General features: G+C 39.5%; 1 protein-coding gene across 10 annotated transcripts in view; it reads right to left on the bottom strand.

Annotated features, from left to right (window-relative positions):
• Positions 1 to 21,259, bottom strand: part of LDB2 (LIM domain binding 2) — a 220,704-nt gene that overhangs the window by 137,966 nt on the left and 61,479 nt on the right. For all 10 annotated transcript variants that reach the window (XM_052780406.1, XM_052780409.1, XM_052780407.1 and 7 more), the window contains exon 2: positions 4,911 to 5,013. In XM_052780406.1, the coding sequence (XP_052636366.1) occupies positions 4,911 to 5,013 (103 nt within the window). The remainder of the gene's footprint in view (positions 1 to 4,910; positions 5,014 to 21,259) is intronic.

Here is a 21,259-nt window from a genome sequence, read left to right as displayed (position 1 = left end):
ACGAATATGTTTTATCCACAACAAGGAAAAAAAAAATCTGTTCTATTAGGCTTATTTTCTTTCTTGGTTTTGTTTAAATCCTATTTACTTCTTGACCCAATAAATCAGGGCATAATAAATTAAAGCAAATTTCTTTTTGCTCTCACTGTAAAATGAATTTTACGGGTTTACTTCTTAGTTTCTGTTGAATATAATTTAATGCAGTTTAAAACAGGTAGCATCTCTTTGGTCTTGGGAATCTTTCCCTGTCTTTAGGCATTGGAACGTGTGAGCTTTCTCTCCATCTCACTGTAGCCAAAAAGCCAGACTAGAGAAAACACACATAATTTACACCTTTGTTACATTAAAATATATCTTTATTTTCTGTAGCGTTTCTCATTAAAACTCTATTTCAACATAGAATTTAATAACATGAGTAGGGTTCATAGATAATAGCAGACAAAAAGAATAGCTGAGGGGTAAAAGCAAGCAGGAGAAAAACATACATTTTCAGTGGATGTTTGAAAGAAGACAGTATCTTCTTTCTGGAATGCTGTACCAGAGAGGAAGGATTGCAGAAGGTAAAGTCCTCACATCTACAGAAATAAAATACTGAAAAAAGACAAAAAGAGCTGCAAAGATGGGCACAGCAACAATTTCAGGTCTGACACAGAATCTCTGCACAAAAAGTTGAGCTGGGCTTTCAAGTGCACATCTATCCAAGGCAGAATAATGTTCTGCAAAGATAACTGGTCTAGGTCTAACAAACCTGGCAATCAAATTAATTAGCACTGGTGGATCACTGAACTAACAGACCTCTACTCTTCCCAGGGCATAAGTAAGTATCTTTACATGCTGTGCCATACAGATATACAGGCACATTTAAAGCTAGCTCGAGTATCAGTACATAGTGCTGTCTTTTGCCAAGTAAAGTAAACATAACCCAGTGACTTAAAATCCCCACTTTGACCTGTATCTATTTTTCCCTACAAATTAAAAAATCTCAGAGCTGATAGTCAAGGAGAAACCTCGCAGACCCAACAGTGAGAGTGGCAAAGGGAAGAAAACCGCTTTTCTCAGTATAGAGAGGAGTGCTATAAAACACGGCAATGTGAAAGGCAGGCCCAAAAATATTGAGTGTTTTTCATAAAGCCTCAGTTTGGGGCCATGAAATTAAATAAGCAGCTTAGTTTTCTGAGACAAAAAAGAAGTGAGTTTACAACCCTTAGAGTTTCTTGGACAGAACTGTATGTTAAAAGTTAAAAGAAATGGGAGGCAAGTAAAAGTACTATTTTTTTTAAATCTTGTAACACACAAACACTGATTTACAGGCTTGATTCACGTGCTCTGAACATTTGCACTGGCTGTGGGATTGAGCTGTCCAGGTAAGAGCAGAGGGCAGAGAGAGTGTCGTGGTTTAACCCCAGCCGGCAACTAAGCACCACGCAGCCGCTTGCTCACTCCTCCCCCCTCCCAGTGGGATGGGGAGGAGAATCAGAAAAAAAAAAAGTAAAACTCATGGGTTGAGATAAGAACTATTTAATAACTAAAGTAAAATAAAATGTAATGCTAACAATAATAATAAAATTATAATAACAATCATAATAATTGTAAGGAAAAGGAATATAACAAAAAGAGAGAAATTAGACATAAGAAAAGACAAGTGATGCACAATGCAATTGCTCACCACCCGCTGACCGATGCCCGAGCAACAATCTGCCCCTCCCAGCCAACTCCTCCCAGATTATATACTGAGCATGACATTGTATGGTATGGAATATCCCTTGTCAGTTGTCCTGGCCATGGTCCCTCCCAGCTTCTTGTACACCTGCTTGCTGGCAGAGCATGGGAAACTGAAAAATCCTTAACTTAGGATAAGCGCTACTTAGCAACAACTAAAACACCAGTGTGTTATCAACATTATTCTCACACTAAATCCAAAACACACCATACCAGCTACTAGGAAGAAAATTAACTCTGTCCCAGCCGAAACCAGGACAGAGAGCCAGCTGGGAAAAAGACTGCAATAGGAAACCCAGGGAAAGGAAAAGTTTAAAGCAAGCATGGAAAAGAAGCCCCCAGCAGGGTTTGGGGACTGCGGTCAAGATTAAAGAAGAGCAGAAGAGAACATGTGAGTTCCCAGCAGCCTCCCACAATGCTCGCAGGGGCTTTGAAGAAGGAACCTGGGGCAAAACACCGTGCTCCTCCTCATCTCCGGTGTCTTAAGACACGATCCAGGTAGTCCCTGAGGACAAGGAGGGAAAAGGACTGGGAATTGCCATTACCCAGAGAAAAACTGTGGCCATGGACAACAAAAAACTATTTGTCCGTCCCCCCATCGTCGTTTCCCCCCCCCCCCCAAGATTTTTCTGGAATTTGTTTGCTCCAGAAGAGAGTATTTTAGTTCCCAAAAGAGGGAAACCATTGCCCAAAGGAAAGAAAATGAGGTGGCAGCCACAACTGGTGTCAGAGATGTAAGCAAATCTCTCACAGGCTGAAGCAAGACAAAGGCAGGCAATTTTGAGCTGAATCCTGGAGCAAAGGCAAGAGGTCGGCATCTTTCATCACTTTCAACTCTATAAATGACTTCTCAAAGGATGCCTGTTTCTCTTTCCTAGGGCCTAATCTTGGTTCCCTCCATTACTGTTTGTGCCTGCAAGAGTAAGTACAAACAATTTGTCTTTTCTCTTCCCACTCAGCCAGCTCCAATGTTTTTAATGCCCACTAGTTACTAAGGAGTGTGCACGCTGGGCAAGGAGGCAGATGTCTCGCTGGGGACAGCGTGGATGGAGACCAGGCACTTTTGTTTCATCTCTTCCAAAACTCCACACTTGATGCTGCCACCACTCAGCATACTCTTGCTCACCTAACAGGAGCCTCAGCCCACTGGCCAGAGATCTCACCAGTTACTTGGAATAAAGGTACTGAGTTACATTATGGTCTTTGAGAGATGCCAAGACCCTCAATAGTTGTAACAGAGCACGCATGCAGCTTGGGCAGGCAAAATGGAGATCTCGATCAGGTCTCTGCTCAGCGAGGACCTGCTACACGTAGAAGCGATTTTCTGCTAATGTTTGCACCCAAAGGGGAGCAGACTGCTCTGTTCTCAACTCCTGGATGTATTTTTGGACACAAACTTTTCTGGTAGGAAGAGAGGGTTGCTCTTAACACACAACCTCCGCTCTGTGCCCTCCCCAAGCAACGCTGGAGGTGTCCCCAAGCAGGGACTTGGACAACCTGGCATCCCCAAGGCTGCTCTCAAAGCCTACTCAGATGGCAATGGAAGTCCCTGACTGGAACAGCTCAAGCATGCTCTTTAGAGTATCACTAAACAGGAATGCTGCTCATGTCAGAAAGAATCACTAATACTGTAGTTCGGAATTACATAAATATTTACTAACGAAGGAAAGGAAACATGAATGAACAGAAAGAGCCCTAGATGCTGAGCTTTAATTCCAGATGCTGAGAATAATACCACCAAAAGCAACAACAGTTTGTGTAGAGGTCAGAAATTAAAACCAGAGGAAAAATCCTGTGTACTAGTCGCTTTTAAAAAAGACCTACAGTAATTTGATCTTTCAACCATGCTTATCAGCAACAATGCTAAGAATCATAGTATTGCCCCGTACCAAACTGTCCCAGTTACAGATAGCACAACCATTATCAAGCATTTGTGACAATAGGAATATTTTACTCTTTGAGAAATTCTTTCATATGCAGCACTGTTTTCCAGAAACACAACTCTCTCTGATCTAACTGGACATTAATTGCTTTTTTGCTGATGCATCTGTGCCTTCTGGACTGATAACACAACTAGCAAATCTGATATCTGACAAGTTGACTCAATCTAATCAGGACAGATCAGCTGTTACCAACATTGCTATAGGCTGTAATTTGAGGACCTTTACAGAGTTATCACTTGCTTTGAAAGGCAAGAAACTGTAATTCTGTCAACACTAATCCCAGAACGTGCGTTCAAAGTGGCTGTTATTTTTTCTCCAGGAGAAGGTAACACTTGTCAAATAAATACCTGAGATAATTGATAAAAGGAATTAGAAGTGTGTGAGTGATACACTGACAATCAGTCACTCTCACGAAAAAGAAGAACCTTGCGAGATTCAGAACATTAAGCAGAGAGCACAAGCTGTCACCGTGAAGCAGGGGTCACTCTGAATGGAGTGAAACAATTGGCAATGCAGTTTTTCAATATTTATCTCTCTGTTGCTTAGTGCTAAAGCTGAGTGAGTTATTCACTTCAAACAATTTGTTTGATGAATTTTACCCCTTTTTTCTGCTCAGCGTATGTGGGCAATGGATACCAATGCCATCAGATTTATTCACTGCTTCACTTTTATTCAAGCTTTCATTTAGTGCTTGGTTGAGAGTATTCTAGACTTCCACGGCTGTTCAGACAATATCCAGGGCAGGTCCTTAATGTGTACGAACAGCATAGATCCACACAGCTGATGGAATAGTGATTATCTACACCAGCAAGGATATAGCTTTTGGTGGGGGTTTTTTTCTGATTCCTGTTTAAATCTGGAAGCCCTTCCAGCAACAATACTGAAATTTGCTACAAAGTTCTCTTTCTGTGACCAGTTTTCTCCACAAGACTCAACACTTGAATGTTTGCGGAAACCAACCTAATAAAGAGTGCAAGCACAGCCAAAGCAAATTAATTAAAAAATTCCAAAGATTATATTGTATTATTTGCCCTAATCCACCAGGAAATAATTTATTTTCATGTAATAAAATTCAGAGGAATTCCACAAAAAAATGGATTCCCAACCCATGCAATTCTTTAATGGAACTTGATAGTCACTGAATACAAACAAGTGACTTTGTCATTGCCAGGGTTGCATCTGTGTCTTACAGATAAACTGTGTTTAGAAACTCAGGCTTAAAATTAGAACAAAAAATATATCTCTTACTGTATCGCTTTGGTCCATCTTCCAAACAAAATGAAAGGGTTAAGGTTGCATCATCTTCAAAAAATTCAGTTGCAAAGGCATCCCACCAGAGGTTGTCGCTATCCTAGGAAGCAACAGATCATTCACTTAACAGGAAGCAAAATGAAAATATTTTCATCCTTTGTAAAAGAAATTCGACAGGATCACACATACTTTGCACTTCTTCACCTGTGATTTTGGGGTGTAGATGTCTATATGATATTTCAGACTAATTTTCCTAGATAAAGTTCTAATTTAAGAAAAAAGCTAAAATGTTTAGTTTATTATACAATAAACAGTCTTTCATTTTATCAAGCACACTAAATATATAAAAAATTTCATTCTCATAAATACATGTTTTTCTTTAAATGTTAAAAATGGTTTTATAAATCAGTTGTAAATAAAGCGATTATGATTTTTTCCCCTCTTTTCTGGGCTGTATATCTCAAATGCCTGGTCCTAATAATGAAAAAACCTCAGTACTTAATTCTATAATGCTACATAACCCGATTATCAGCATGAGCTGACAAGAAAGTTATTTAGAAACTAAATATAATAGCCATTCCACTCCAATGCATTTAATATAAATACAATACTACTGCAGATTAATTAAATACCAGCTTGTTACTTAAATGTAATTGTTGTGAGAAATCTTTACTTTTCAGTGTGATACATTAAGTGAAAACAACATTTTAAGATGACCTGTGTATACTTAGACTTACAGTAATACACACAGCTGGAACATAGCAATTATTAATATAGTATACAATGTAAAGCATACACCAACACACCGCTACAGGTGGTCTGTTGGCTTTGAGAATTGAACCAGGCATTTTCAGACCTGGGTGATCAACAACAGGCACCCAAACCTAGCACCTGTGCAAGTGGTCCAGCTTGCAAGGGTTTTCACAGAAGTCAGGCAACAACAGAATCCACCGTTTCATTCAAAAGCTATGGATATATTTAGTAGCTGGATTTGAAACGTTCAGTGCAGTCTCTTCTGCTCCTTTGAGGCCCTGAGATTTAAATCACTTGCAGGATGCAGGATCAGCAACAAAGCTGGAAATACGCTTCTGAAGATGCCCCAGTCGTACTCCTCAGAGCCACTCTATCCCACTCACGGCAGCTGCCTTCCCAGCGTGGAAGGCCGGGTTCATTCAGCGTCGTGAGCATTGAGTACCTCTTCATGCCTGAGCAATATATAACTAAGCCAGAAAACATTTGTTACCTTCACAAGAAAAAAAAACCCTGAGATAAAATGCCGATTTAAGACAACACATGCATCTATCATACTCATTATATGTACACATGCAGAGAAATAACTTTCTGGTTTTTTCAGTTCTGCTCCTGTTTTTCCTGAAGACGTTACTATTGGATTTCACTCCAAACTGCTGAGCAGGGTCTTTCCTGCCTCATAATTTCATTTTGATTTTTGTCAACCATCCAATGGCAAAATGGTAAGGACCGGTTTTAGCATTCCAGCTCCTACCAGAGACCCCTGAGAGACTTCTTGGCTGGGTCAGAGCCTGCAATTCACCTTCCTTGCCAAGGCTCATCCTGCTCAGCAGCGGCAGGACAGTGAGCGGCACGGCCCTGTGCTACTTGCTCAAAATTCAGTCACGCAAAGAGGTTTCAAAACCACCCCAACACCTTAGAAATCTGTTGTCACAGAAAGCTGCTGCTCTTTCCTCTTTGCTGGTGTAAACCTGATGAGTGTTTCCACACGCAAACGTTGCTGAGTAGCCACGATGGCAAGTACAGAATATATATACAGGTGTTCAACAGAAGCCCAGCAACCAGCTTCTAGCAACACACCTCTGTGCACCGATCCTTCACTCAGGACAGCCTGGTGGGTGACATCATAAGCCCATATGAAAGCGTGTCGTCCAACAAGTAATTACAAGCTACCACCCTCTGCTGTTTGCCAAACGAGAGGCTGCAGTATCGTTTAATGGAGATCTTTCGGACATGCTTGTCACAGGGAAGGAAGAGGGGAGGGAAGGATTTAAGCAGTGTCACACACCACATTTGCAGCTCTTGTTAACTCGGTAGTTGAGTATCACTGAGCTACTCATGCAGCATCCAAAGACACGAGAGGCAAAAGAGGAGCATCATACAGTCAGGATGCGAATGCGCATGGGAAAGACAGAGAAGGGCAGGGAAAGTGCAGGGCCTCACCTCAAAACCACACATATTTGCACTCACTTTTGCTTCCAATAAGTCTGAAGGCAAGGAAAATGAGGAGATGGAATTTCTGTGGATTCCCTCCCTGGTTAGATGAAATATCCAGACTCTGTCACAGTTTGAATACTGTCCAAGTTCTTTATCTTATGCTTTTGCATATTTTATGTCAGGAAGAAGGAAAAACAGAAAATGCAACACCCCAGCCCCCCCCCCCCCTCAAACCTTTATAGAATATATAAATCCTGTCACGCTTGGATACGCTCTGCTGATCAATTCTCTGCTCCACCCTTGTCACAGGTGGGCCCAACTACTCTCACAGCCAAATGGTGAACAAAACCAAATGAGGTGTCCCGTAGCCAAGCTGAAAAAGGATCCAGTTATTACGCAAAAAAAGAATAATAATAAAATCACCCCCATTTTCTTGCAAAAAGGGGATGGTGAAGGCAAGGCTGCCCCCAGGCATCTTTAACTTATGCTCTGACAGGTTACGGGGGATTTTGCCAGAGTAATTATTTTTCTATTCAACAATAATGAGAAATTACCATGGCAACCTCCCTTTCACGTAGTGCACTCACACGCTCAAACATTGAAATAATGGCCTAAACATAACAACAAAAAAAATTAATACTTTAAAAATATTTTGTATTAAAATAAACTTAAGGAATAGGTCAAAGGAGAGAAGAGGGCAGAGACAGCCAGCAAGCTGGGTCAGAAGTGAAGATGCCATGCTGCTGTAGCCAGCTACCCAAGCAGCAAAACGTCTTCTGCCACAACTCTCATTGTTCCCTCTGATCCCCTCCACCTCCAGTATTATTTGTAATTTGAAGCATGGCTCAACTCTGAATAGGGTCTCCAAGTAAATGGAATCCTAGGGTTTCAATATTTTTTCCTGACTCTGATTTCTTTGGCAAATGTAATCAGATTTTAAGTACAATGATGTTCTTTTTCCCCCTCCATCTAATAGTCCCACATGTTCACTGTGTGATCTGAGAGTCAAGCTGGGTTCTTCTTTACACCTTACACACTTACATGATTAAGAGTCTGCAAGCCAAATGAGGCTTTTCTACTTGCCTGTGATGGTGATTGCTGAACCAAAATAGATCTTGCAACTGGAATATAAGGCCAACTGAGCCTACGGCATTTTCTCCAAATTCCTTTATTTTTGTTTAATGACTTGGAAGGCAGAATGGAGCTCATGTAAAAAGTCAGTACATGAAACCACGCTTGAGAGAGGATGCAGATACCTTGCAGGACAGAATTGGAATTCAAAATGATTTTGATAGATTGCAGAAATGATCTGAAATGAAGATGAAATTCAATAAAGTGAAGTGACAAAAGCACAAATACAAAATAGGGAATAACTGGCTAAGCAGTTCTGTAGAAAATGGTCCAGATCATAAAGCAAATATGTCAGCAATCTGTTGCTCTTGCAAATAAGGGAAATGTCTTAGATATAATTCCCTTCCACTCCAGCAAACACATCTCTGGAAGGACTTCAACTGGAATAGTCTGTCCACTCCTGGAGTACTGTGGCCAGGTCTGGGCCACCCACTCTTAAAGAATTTAGCCAAGAACAACAAGAATCATTGAGTTTAAAGACACAAGCAAACAAACCAACCAACCCCAAAAGACTCATATGAAGCAAGGCAGAAGGACCTAGCTGTGTTTAGTATAAGACAGAAGAAGCTCACAGGGAAAGTGACGCCAGTCTTCAACCATATGAAAAGATTGGTATAAAGAAGAGTGGATCACTTCTCCTCGGTGGCTAACAAAGATAGAAGAAGTAATAATCGTCTCAGTTTGCTGCCATCACAGGTTAAGTGGTTTAACCCCCTGTTAGAGATTTCTAGGCTAGTGTTTTGCAGAGGGGACAGAGCCACAGAGCATGGCTACTGTGTTCCCAAGAAGAGTGGATACAGAGGTCCTGCTGCCTACAAACCTTGGGCAGAGCTGCCCCATTGCAGCAGCTCCACGGCTCATACCCAGTGAGAAGCAGATTTTTGTTTTTTCTCTCACATCTCTTTTGGCTGCACATATATAACAGGTGTAAATAGTATAGTAAAAAAAGAGTAATGGAAACAAATAAATGCAATTCTGAATACACATGGGAAACACATCTGTTCTGAAACAGGACCTTTTTTTTAATATAATCACTTTTCAGGGAAGAACTGAATTTTAAACATCAACCTATGTGGCTTGGCATTGGACAAGGCAAAAATAAAATGAGATAGTGCCCTTGGGAGCTTACATTTTTCTTCTGGCACCTGCAACCCTTCCCTATTGACACTTACTATTTTCAGAACTCTATACGTCCACACTCCTGTTGGCAACATGCGCGCTTCTCATATTCTTTCAAGTTAATGCTGTACGAGGAAACTGCTGTCTCCCCAAGGAGAGAATGGTATTCCTCCCCTCCTCCCATTCCCAGCAAATCAAACTACACTTGAGCTTTTAAAATGCAGTTCAAGATAAGATTTTGCCATTAAATACACCTGTAAAAACTGCATAGCCATTACAAATTATGAAACTTACAAGATAAGTATCATAAAAAAATTCTGACACTAATGTTTATACTCAGAGCACACTGACAGACCATTAAAAATAAAATGCCTGAACACAAGAAACCAATAACTTTCCCCATTAGCTTTAAATTAGACCCATCTTGAGTCTACCCAACATATTTATGGTTCTGATATAAATTTCACAGGAGTAACAAATTAACAGGGATCCATATATCTTAATTTTATACATTTGGACATTTGAGTACTGATCTGTAGGTCTGGCCCTGCAATGCACAATGTTTTTATGATCTGGCATAGGGGTTTTTTGCTATTTATATAAATTCTATATGGAATACTGATATTCTGAGTCTTAAATTGATTTTCTTGGAAACAGTATGAACAGAGTGAAAGAGTGGAATACTCATATACAGTATGTAGGTGAGAAACCCATATAGTTATAAATGGCTGTCTGTTATCATACAGGTCCAAGAAGATGCACACCTACCTTACATTCAGAGCATCTTTGCTAGCAATATGTGGTACCTTGTGTAGTTATTAAAAGCACCTGAAAAACAGGACCAATCTCCTTGCCCAGGGCTGGTTTGTAAGGATCACTTCTGTTGCTTTTGCATTTGTTACTCTATCTCATTTATTTTGTCTTAAACATAAAGCATGTTTTACATAGCACTAAGATACCTTTGATCTTGCAGCTAGTGGTATCTTACAGAATCTCCAGCTCCCCTCCCCCTGACAGGAATACCCAACTCTATTCCTTCCATTTGTTATTTCACACATATTCACAGTTTTAATGGTGTTGCTTGCTTTTACTTCACTTACTAGTGTGGCTGGATGCCATCTCTCAAACAATGTGTAGTAAAACTGGCAGAAAGATTTTAAGAATTGGCTTTGGTGGTAAGTAGTTTTCTGTTCCATTATATACTTGCAACTTCTTGCCAAAACTCTGCTCAATGCCCAAAACATATCACTTTCTTCAGCTTACTTAATAATTAATTAAATTATTGTTTACATTCCACTTTGGAACTTATCTTCGTTTGTACAGTAAAGAAACAACACCAAGTTTCTGTTTTATTGAAAAGGCGGAATATAGTCATGCAACAGATCCCCACGGCAATACTGCCTCAGACAGACTGACTCGGGTGCAAAATGGGAGCGACGTCTCTGCTTCTCACGTAAATCTGGAGTAACTTTAAGAATCCAATGGAATTGCAGGGGAAAGCTCATAACGGAAAGCTACTCTTACAGATTCACTGGAAATTCTTAATATATCAAGAATCTTATTTTTATTGCCTATAAACCACTACACTCTAAGGCAACAAAACATGGGACGGGGGAAAGCTGTAATAGCTCATTTTCTGAATGGGGAACTGTGAAAATCATACATTAATTATTTTATTTCAGATAAAAATGGGAGGGGAAAAAAAAGAAAAAGAGAGAGACTTTGCAAAATATGTAAATTGCTTCATGCCATTTTCTTGACGTACTCTGAACCCGGGGATGTGGGAATCAGCATCACTACAGTAAAACAATTATGCTGTAATGATGCTGGCCATACACCTCAGCTTTGCAGATACACTGCTTTGAGATAGTGTCACTTAGATACTCAAACAGCAAGTCCACACTAGGCAATTATACCAGGGGTTCAGATTAACTGAAACATGCTGACTCTGATATGAGGAAGAAAAACATTTTTCTTATGTTTAGAAGCATGGTTCACCTCTCCCTTGTTATTTGGCCACTAACATATGCCCAAATTAGAGAGTTTTTGTTAGAGTACTTGTGGCAACGGCTCGCTAGGCTGGCAAATAGCAAGACCAGTCTACACACAGCTATAAAAGTATAGTTATTCCATTACATCTAAGCCACCCAATTTTTCCATCTACACAGATACTACATGTATATCAAGTTGGATATCCTTTTAAAATTGGAGTCCTTAAAATTACGGAGATTTTCTAACTTAAGTTGTCAAGGAAAGGGTAAGACAGAGAGCTATCTGGTTCAGTCTAATAACAGAATAAAAGAATAATGCCGGTCTCAAACCTATTATTAGTCATTGTTTAAATTTGACTGTAGCTCGTGGACAAAAGAGAGATGAACCCTTAAATATTCACTCTGTGCATGTTTCACTATTCACCTACAGCAAACAGACACAGACTGCAGAGTTTAATACTGCATTGTAAGCAGTAGAGAGCAGAAAGAGTTAATTTATGAAATGTGTCTTTTCACCTGCTTCTTTAATTTGAATTCAGTATTTCCACTCCTGGAACTTGTGCACAAGAATGGATAGGAGAAAGAAAGGGGAAAAAAGAGCAATGAAGCTGGGCTTAAGACATTCCACTGCCACTTCCTTATAGCCACCATGCCGTCATCTTGATATTTCACAGCAATATTATCAATAACTAGCAGAAGATGCTCTTTTGTCCTTTTTAAGTATATGGGATAAGATTGCACTTGGTCTCTATGGATAAGATCTATATTCTGGCTGTGTGAACAAAATGACTGGGCATTAACAACTAAATCATGTGCAGTTGTTAACAGAAGTAGACACTTCCACCCGTAGCATAGTATCTGTTTGGACTTGGTATATATACAGTGCATGCTAAATCCATATTCAAAGTTTTTTTAAATTTGAGCCCTCTTTTCAATAGGCATGAGGATGTCTGTAGCTGGCTGGGAACAGTAATGGATTTCCTTAGTAGTATTCTCCATCCATGATTGTTGCAGACAAATCACAGACCTGAGTTTTGTGTTTATCAAAAATGAACCACGGTTACACTTCTCTATTCTGCCACAGAATACTCCACAGCCTCAGCCTTTGAGAATGGTTTATAGAGATGGAATATTAAGTGTGTCTATTATCTGTTGTACTACCGTCAGTCATATGAATGTTCTTATTTTATTCTGACATTTTGACCTGGTTTCTTTTTTACCTTGTTTACTTCCATCTATATGAGTAAATGGAAGCTACTGTGCCATCTATCCCAATGAAAAGGCAATAACTAGTATTGCCATCAGTGAATATAGAGCATCAAACATCATATGTCACTAGGGCACAGAAAAAAAGTCATATTCCCAGCAACATTAGTAAAAGAGCCTCTCTGGGTCTATCTACCCAACTGCACCAATTCCCAAGGCTCTAAAATTTAGTGAACACAAATGCCTTTATCAGTTATTACAGTGAAAGTAAAATTATTACTGACAACATTTAAATACTACAATGGGAACATGATGAAGACAGTCCTTGACACCTCCATTTCACACTGGACTCCCACCACCTCTTTGTTCAGTGAAGTCTCATGAAAGCACCACACCTGTTAGAGGCAAGTACAAAGCTGGGACCTTCAGAGGTCCCTGTCTCTGAACAACTGCAGTCTAAACTATGATCTAACAGACCGTATTTTGAGAGGTAAGGCAGCTCTTCAGCTGAGTCAAGAAAACATACTGCTTTTATCTCTTGTTCTTGTGCAAGTCTAGCAGCCCAGGTAGGGAAGGGAAACCCAGATAAGACAAACCAAGCTCCTACCTATGTTCCAGCTTCTTGGAGGAGTATCAGATGGTGACAGGGCTAATGCAGCAATGAAGAGTTGATTTTATCATAAATGAAGATTATACAGGTTGAAAAGACATATAGGTGAGGAGATATATCTCTAAATGACACATACACACCCTCTACCCTACAGGACTTTGAGAAACTCTTGCTAAGACTCAGCAAAAGACTTTTAAAATTAAGGATATGCTTAAGTGCTTTGCTGTACTGGGATCCAAGCATGCATTTGTTAGCCTGCAAGTCAAATGAACTAAAGATTATGACTTCCTATTAAGCTTTTCAAACCAGGTAAGAGCATATCACAATGCTGGACAGCTCAGTCTAACCAAAGAGCTGTTATTTCTTGGGAAGGTATATGAAGTGGAAAAGATCCAGTGTATCGTATGTCCCATCTCCTTTAGAGGACAGGTAATCTCATGCACAAAAGCTTAATTTAGCAATAACTAGTCAGAAAAAGAAAAAACATTTAAGATGGAAGTATTTAAGAAATCACTCCCTTTTGTTACTATTTACAAGCATATCTACACTTTAAATTACATATTGTTGGCTGCATTTAAGTGCTTAATAATATAACTGTGGTTCTGAGTGTTCAGGTATCACCCAAAGAAATTGTAACAGCACTATATAATTCCAGATAGTGCAGAGAAGCAAATGTTATGGCGCTTTACAGAAATTCTGGTAAGAAGCAATGGTAAACCACAAAATCGAGTTCTTTGTTGTGTGTTATTAATGAAAAAACTACTGTATCTTTGCTACATAAACAGTGCATATTCTTTAAGCAAAAAGCCACTGTGGAAATTAACAAATAATTTCACAAAGGAGATATAGTCACCTGCAAATTATGTCCCTTAAAAGTTCATTTACATTTTTTATTCAACGCATCTCAGAAGCCCCAGTCTTGTGATCTTTATTTCAGCAAGTACATTTCAAGTTAATTCCTGTATACATTCTGTACTTATTAGCATTAATAATCACAGCCATTTTTGTCAACTAGCAATGTCAGTCTATCCACAAATATTATCTGTGCTAAATGTGTTTTTCCGAATCTAAACTCTGCTTAAGAGAGAGACAAGAAAAAAGGTAGCACTGAGGTATTAAGCTATTAAGTCCATATTTTAGACTCTACTTACTTGGTCCAGTTTTCAACACTATAGCAAAATTAGTATCATCCGTATCAGCCATTTGGGCCACTAATCAGCTGAAGTTGTCAGATGCTCAGTTTTTTTAGATTGATACAGCTACACGTATTGCTTGTCATTTTTTATATACAAACACACGTGCATTCAAACTTAATCAAACATTAAGGCTGAGATTTTTCAAAGCTAATTGAAAGACATGCATTCATTTTCCATTAAATTCAGTGGAAATCAGATGTTGGAATATTCCATGCAAGGCTCCAAATCCCAGCATGGAAATGGAACTTGTTACATTTGCTGAATCAAAGCTGGAGGGTGACAACAGGGCTGGGATTCATTTCACCCCAAGACAGTTGTCTAAATTCATACGAGATAAAAAGCCTCCTGGAGATATCTGTCTGTTTGCTGACTGTAGAGGGAGCCTAGAGAATAGTTCAGTCTAGCCATGTAACTTTTACAGGGATAAAGGTAGGTAAGATAAATCCTATTCTATGTACCTACGAAGAATTTAAAATTCAGGAAGAAAACTGGTTGAGGTTTTGGGAGCTTACATAGTGAAGGACACACATAAGTGAAAAGCTGTGTGAAACAACCGTATCTACTTTGTCTAGATTTTTACAGTCTTGGCAGGAAAACCTATAAATGATGTTCAAGTTTTTTGCTCGCAACGCTCAAAGCTCTCCAGGCTGCCAGGTTCCTGCTGTTTCATATAAAAAGCTCCGAGTGGCAGACAGAAGTTGGAGCACTGGTTAAAGATTTCTGCCAGTATGAAATGTTTTAAATGAAGAAGATGTGATTATTTGCCTGGCTTCCTAACTTCACTCCCCAGCTAGCCATAGTTGCCAATAAAGGCCCTCAGGTCCTTTGTTTTACCTTATCCTGTATCCGGATACAAAATTCCTGTACAAAATACAATTAAAATAGAGGCAGAATTGTTCATATGTACCTTCCTACATCCTCAGGAATCTGAAATATAAGGAAATCCTAAGTCAAGACAACACATATCAAATAGTGTTATTTCTCATGTATTATTCTGTTACTGTCAGATCACTTAGTCGCTCCCTGTTTCCATCATGTAGCACTATCCTTCTCAAGCACATAACACTCACTAACGGGCATTTGACAGCCAAGTCTGATTAATGAAGGAACAATAATCAGGAGTCCAGGTTGCTCCAACAAAGCAAGGATGGGTTGTACTTAAGACACTCACAGATTCTCAGTATACACCAGTGTTTACAAGTTTTAATGGTGAGGAGCACAGGGTAGTGAACTTTTTAAACTGACATTTGCATTTACAAATTAAAACTCTGATTCAAATGGAGATATCTGAATCACCTGCTTACAGTGAAAAAAACTACTTAGAACCCAAACTTCTAGTGTTATTGCTGCTATAATATTGTATAACAGTGTAACAGATCACTGACAAGGGTGTTAGGGTTGCTAAATCAAAGGATATTTAGTTCCTGTCCTGAAAGGCACCAAAAGAAATATAGAGAGAATGAAGCACACATTGGGAAACCCAGAGACTGTGATAACAGAGTGGGTTTGTGTGTTTGTTTTAATTATTAACTTTAAATTTTCACTTAAAAGAAATGGGAGAATTTATGCATGCCAAGAAGTGCTTCCTTTCAAAACTCGGTCTGCACTGAGCAAAGTAAGTACAGCTTTCTTCTAAATGGCATATCTTATCTTGTCAACCTCATTTAAAGTAAAAAGGCATCAGTAGTAATAATAAGAATGCAGTTTGGTGAACAATTCCTTCACAGAAGCCAGCTATTACATACTGTAACAAATTAAAAACTCCAAAGTCTATGCAGGTCCCCAGAGAAATGCTATTTAATAAAGCAAACACCGATATTGAATGTGACAGAATTCCATTTGCTACAGAATCCCATCCAACTGAGTTTGGCTGTGGCTGAAGCAATTAGAGAAAGCTGTGATTTAATGATTATGCTAAAACCCTAGATAAACAAAGCTCTCACCTACCAAGTGGCCACTTATCTGTATCACTACCACCAAAATGTATAAAAATCCTTGTAGGATTTCATTTGCTGTCAGTCAACTAGTAGCAACATGAGCAATTATTTACTAAAAATGCCTACTTACTAGCTACGCTACTGCTTAAACATGAAAAATGTATAAACCTAAATTTAAACAAAGTAAGCAAGGCCAAGCGTGAACTACGTATGTCAGGGAAATCACCCACTAAGGTCATCCTTGTAGCTGAGACCTGATATGATCTAGTTGAAAGATCATAACAGGTAAGCGTTTAATCCTTTTTTAAAAAAAAAAAAAAAATCTTTATGTTGTATATGATAATCCACTGGGGCCTCACCTCTGGGTCCATAAACATCTAATGAAATTTTAAACATCTTTTCATCACAGCAATAGCCTCCTATGAACTACAAGCTATCACTTCAGATTCTGTGGACCTGTTAGATCAGCAGTAAAACTGATTCACTTGAGACTTCTTAGCTTTCGATAGATGGTATTTGGCCTTCCCTATTTTCTAATGCTTTCAAAATTTCTTTTTCAATAAAGTTGTAGGATGTAAAGAAGTATAAAAAAGGACCATATGCATGTGACAATTTGGAAAACTTGCTTATGGAAAGCTTGTGAATTTGCTTGGAAACTCTGAACTTTCTTGGTGTGTTCATGCCAGCCAACAAGCTCCATTGTGAAACCTGACTAATGGTCTTTCTGATTTTTTACTTTTGCATTAGTCTGAGAGCCAAGTGAGTGACACCTAGGACTGCTGATGTAGATTTTTACCCTCTTTGCCTTCCATATGAAAGCATCTTCTGACAAAGAGCAAGCAAAGCCTTGGGAAAAGCAGTTCCCTTCCTCCCCAACTTCTTTAAGGAACAGGATCTAGAGACATGGTGCATATCTATAGCCTAAACAAAAATACCAGTGTTGATACAGCCTTTTAAAACCATAAAGAATATGAAGTCTGGGAGAAAGCTCAAACACACAGAAGACTATTTTAAGAAAGAAAACATTTTTGCATAACATGGTGAATCACGCACAGAATTGCTGCAGAGGAGAGTGAAATAACTTAAAGAAGCTATGTATAGGAATGCACTTCTCGGGTAGCTCAGACCTATTTTCAAAGATCTAAATCCTCATGTCTTAACAAAAACACATAGTGTGCGGCTTGGGTTTGGGTTTTTTTTTGGGGGGGGGGATATTTTGCTACACCTGTGCATTTCTAACAAAAATAAGCAATAATGGTGTTCAGAACCCTCATTTTTTTTTTAAGTACTATGCGTTCCTCAAGAGTGCCATAAACCCAGAGCAACTACAGTTTCAGAGCTTTTCTGGAAGATGTGTGTTGAGACTACTAAAGAGCCTGAGAAGTCAGCAGCAACCTTGACAAAGCTAAGAAACTACATGGTCCCATTTCTGGGAATGTGTAACTACCAGAGGAGCTGTCATGAGAGAGAGAGAGAGAAAGTCAGAAAAGATTCAGTGCTAATGTCTTCTTAGACTAGGGGAAGCTTATGTCAAGTTCAGCCCAGAATATATGGATCCACACCAAGCAGCTTGGTTTCTACCAATGCAGTGACAACCGCTGTGAGATGTTATCATATTTCTATGCACTATGTTTAATCAAAGCCTACAAAATTGATCATAGCTGGATCTGTCTCTAGGTCCTCAAATAAAGACTATATCAAAATATCACAGATCCTCTTCTGAAGGTGCTGGGTTCAGGTGCTGACTGTTCAAACATCTTAGGATTCTCCTTCTTCAGATTAGTTCCTCCACAATCAGCTTGACTTTCACACCTGACTTCTGTATGCCACACTGAAGGATCACCTCTCTGCTCTAGAACAAATTACTTCTGTTCCTTTTTCTTCCTCTTGCTTTCTTAGTTCTACTTTCTGATTTGGAAGAGGTTTTTCAACAAGCAGATGCACTGATACATACACTCACTTTTTGTTGATAGTCTCAGCATCTGTAATTGTGTCTCCTGGATCAGGTCATCTGCCTCTTAAAATAATATATTAAGTTATCCCTGGTCTGAGGCACTCTAGAATGAATATGAACTTTCTATAACCTCCACAACATGTGAGGTCTGAAAGCTGCAAGAGGCCCATCAGAAACTGCCAGGTCAGCACAGAGCCCACCATGTATCTCGCGGCATATCAGCAAGGACAAAGGAGTGTATTGAAGATCAAATATGCTTTGTATTAAGCAAGCAGCTCCTTGTTCAGACTCCTGTGAATGTTCTAGTTCAGTAAGGCTCAACATCTGGCAGGGGTCAGATGTGGGCTGACTTCCTTCTGACTTGATTCAACACTCCCCAGTACAGCTGACAATCGCAGGCCTTCGCATCCTAAAGCCTTGATGGACTCGCAGGACAAGTACAGAATCAAAACAGCTTCTCTCTCTCTCCCTGAAAATATGCACCCTGATCTGAAGGGACCACAAGCAGGATTATGCTGTCAGTATTCTCCTCATCCCTCTGCCGATATTCTAAGCACTCATTAGTAGCAGCCAAGGAGGTGATACCAAACTGCCCAGGGGAAACGGCCTAGAAACTGCAGAGACACTGAATATTTGCAACTGTGTAATACAGTGTGCTGCAGACATACGATCCTATGGGTTGTCAGTTGATATATACCAACTGAACCCAGTGGTGAGGATGGAATGTGAAACAGAAGTGTCCTCTACATTGTACAGGATGAGTCTCACAATACAGAATGTTGTAGGGAAATATCTAACCTATCAGACCATCAGCAGCAGTGCCTTGCAAACATAAAAGGATACATGATGTTCCACAATGTTCCTGTGATACTAAGCACAGCAGTCAGGCATAGTAAATGTCTCCTAAGAAATGCAAGGTGAAAAGGTGGTACTGTATGAAGTAACCAGAGCTCTAAGAATTGATGTTTCCTACTTGAAAGACTACACTCCTTTTTTATTCCTAGAAAATGTCCACTTGCCAGGTGTACTTCTTAGATTTAATCAAGGACTTTTGTACTTCCAAGGTGGCCATCTGTTGGATTTTGAGAGAGAAAAAACTCAAAAGTAACTTACCCCATATGAAATAAAGAGAAGCAGGTATACAATTTGTTCATTTTTACTTTTGCTACCATAAATACCTCTAAGGAAGCTACTATACCTCATGTTTCAATTAAAAAAAAAATTATTTCCCATCCAGATAATGATCAAAATAATTCTGGGTATCTTCCTGATCTACAGGGTCTACCGCAGGTGAGATGCAGCAGTGTCTGTTCTGCATGGTGTAGTGCTGGGAGCAGACAGATAGACCCTGTAGCTTAACATGTGAAATTGTCAGTCTTCAGTATCTACTTTCTTGCTACAAGCTTAGAATAACTAGGTCCTCTATTCCTCTGCTGTAGAGTGTGCACTCTGTAGCTTCTCCTATCAAAAAATTAACTTAAAATCAAAGCTCTTAGGTCCTCTAGATAGATATTAAAGTGTGCTCTTTTTTTTAAGAACAGGAGCCTATCCTGACGGTAGCCATGGTTGCAGAGAGAAGCTTGAGTGTGACAAAATGCATTTAAACATGAACAAGGGAATAAAGGGAATTCCAAACTCTCTTCTTCAGTAGGATGACATTTAAGCCAATTGCATGATCCTTCAGAGATTGGCTCTGCTTTGGGTAGAAGCACTGAGTGGCTTGCCTATTTTAATTGTGTATGTTCATTCTTACGGCCATCAATATCAGATAACTGCAAGCTCATTTGGAGGCAGGATGTTAAACAGAGTGCAAATTTCTCATTTGGAGCAGAAGAAACCGTGATCATCTTTGATATTATTTTTTCTCATTCAGCTTCTTTGATTTGAGTGTTAGTATCAAAAGAAAGTGACCTGAACATATTAAAGACGATGCAAGTTTCACTATTCCCTGTTGCATGTGACTTAAAAATTAACGGTTCATTAATATCCAAACAGATCTGCTTTGGGGATACCTGATCAAAATTCAACACTAGGTATCACAAACATCTGAGAGCACTGTCAATGAGTTTTTAAAAAGGTCCAGAAGAAGCATGTCTTGTGTATTATTTCCACTGCCTTCACCTGCAAAAGCAGTATCTCTGCTTCAGTGACAGAATAAATACATGGAAATGTAATATTTTTTCTCCAGTTCTCAAAGGGACAGCATTTTGCACAAATATAAGAAAAAATCAGCTTATTTTATCTAATTCATGACATACTACCCACTGGTAGAAAGAGAAAGATGGCAGCTCCCCTTCCTTCATGCTTTGGTAGAAAGTCAACAGAGAAGTAATACAAACTGACAGGTTTTTATGACTGACCTCCTGATACCTACCGGTGCATAAACATGCAGTTGTTAAAACTTATCACTAGGGCCAGGGTTATCCCCTCTTGACTAGGAGTCTGCCAAGTCGTAAATAAATAAGCTAAAAACAGAGTTCCAAAATAATGTGTTCTATTTAGTGGATTCTGCCACTAAAATGTCATGTCCCAGCAAACCTCCAAACAGAAAAGTTGAGATTTCACAGTTTCATGTCTTTACTTTCCAGATGTTGCACAAAACTTGGTAAGTAGGAAGGCCATCTACATGTCTCTTCAGTGACAATGGTGTCCCCCAGGGGTCCACATTGGGACCAGTACTGTTCAATATCTTCATCAATGACATAATGGGATCGAATGCACACCAGCAAGTTTGCAGATGACACCAAGCTGACTGGTGAAGCTGACATGCCTGAGAGATGAGATGCCATCCAGAGGGACCTGGACAAGCTCGAGAAGTGGGTTCATGTGAACCTCATGATGTTCAAAAAGGCCAAGTGCAAGGTCCTGCACCAGGGTCAGGGCAACCCCCCAGTATCAATACAGGCTGGGGGATGAAAGGATTGTGAGCAGCCCTGAGGAGGACTTGGGGGTACTGGTGGATGAAAAGCTGGACATGAGCCAGCAATGTGCGCTCACAGCCCAGAAAGCTAACCG

Source organism: Harpia harpyja, chromosome 2, assembly GCF_026419915.1.
Source record: "Harpia harpyja isolate bHarHar1 chromosome 2, bHarHar1 primary haplotype, whole genome shotgun sequence".
In the NCBI taxonomy this organism is placed as follows: domain Eukaryota; kingdom Metazoa; phylum Chordata; class Aves; order Accipitriformes; family Accipitridae; genus Harpia; species Harpia harpyja.
Note: the sequence above shows the minus strand (reverse complement) of the source record. Positions and strands in the feature narration are given on the sequence as shown.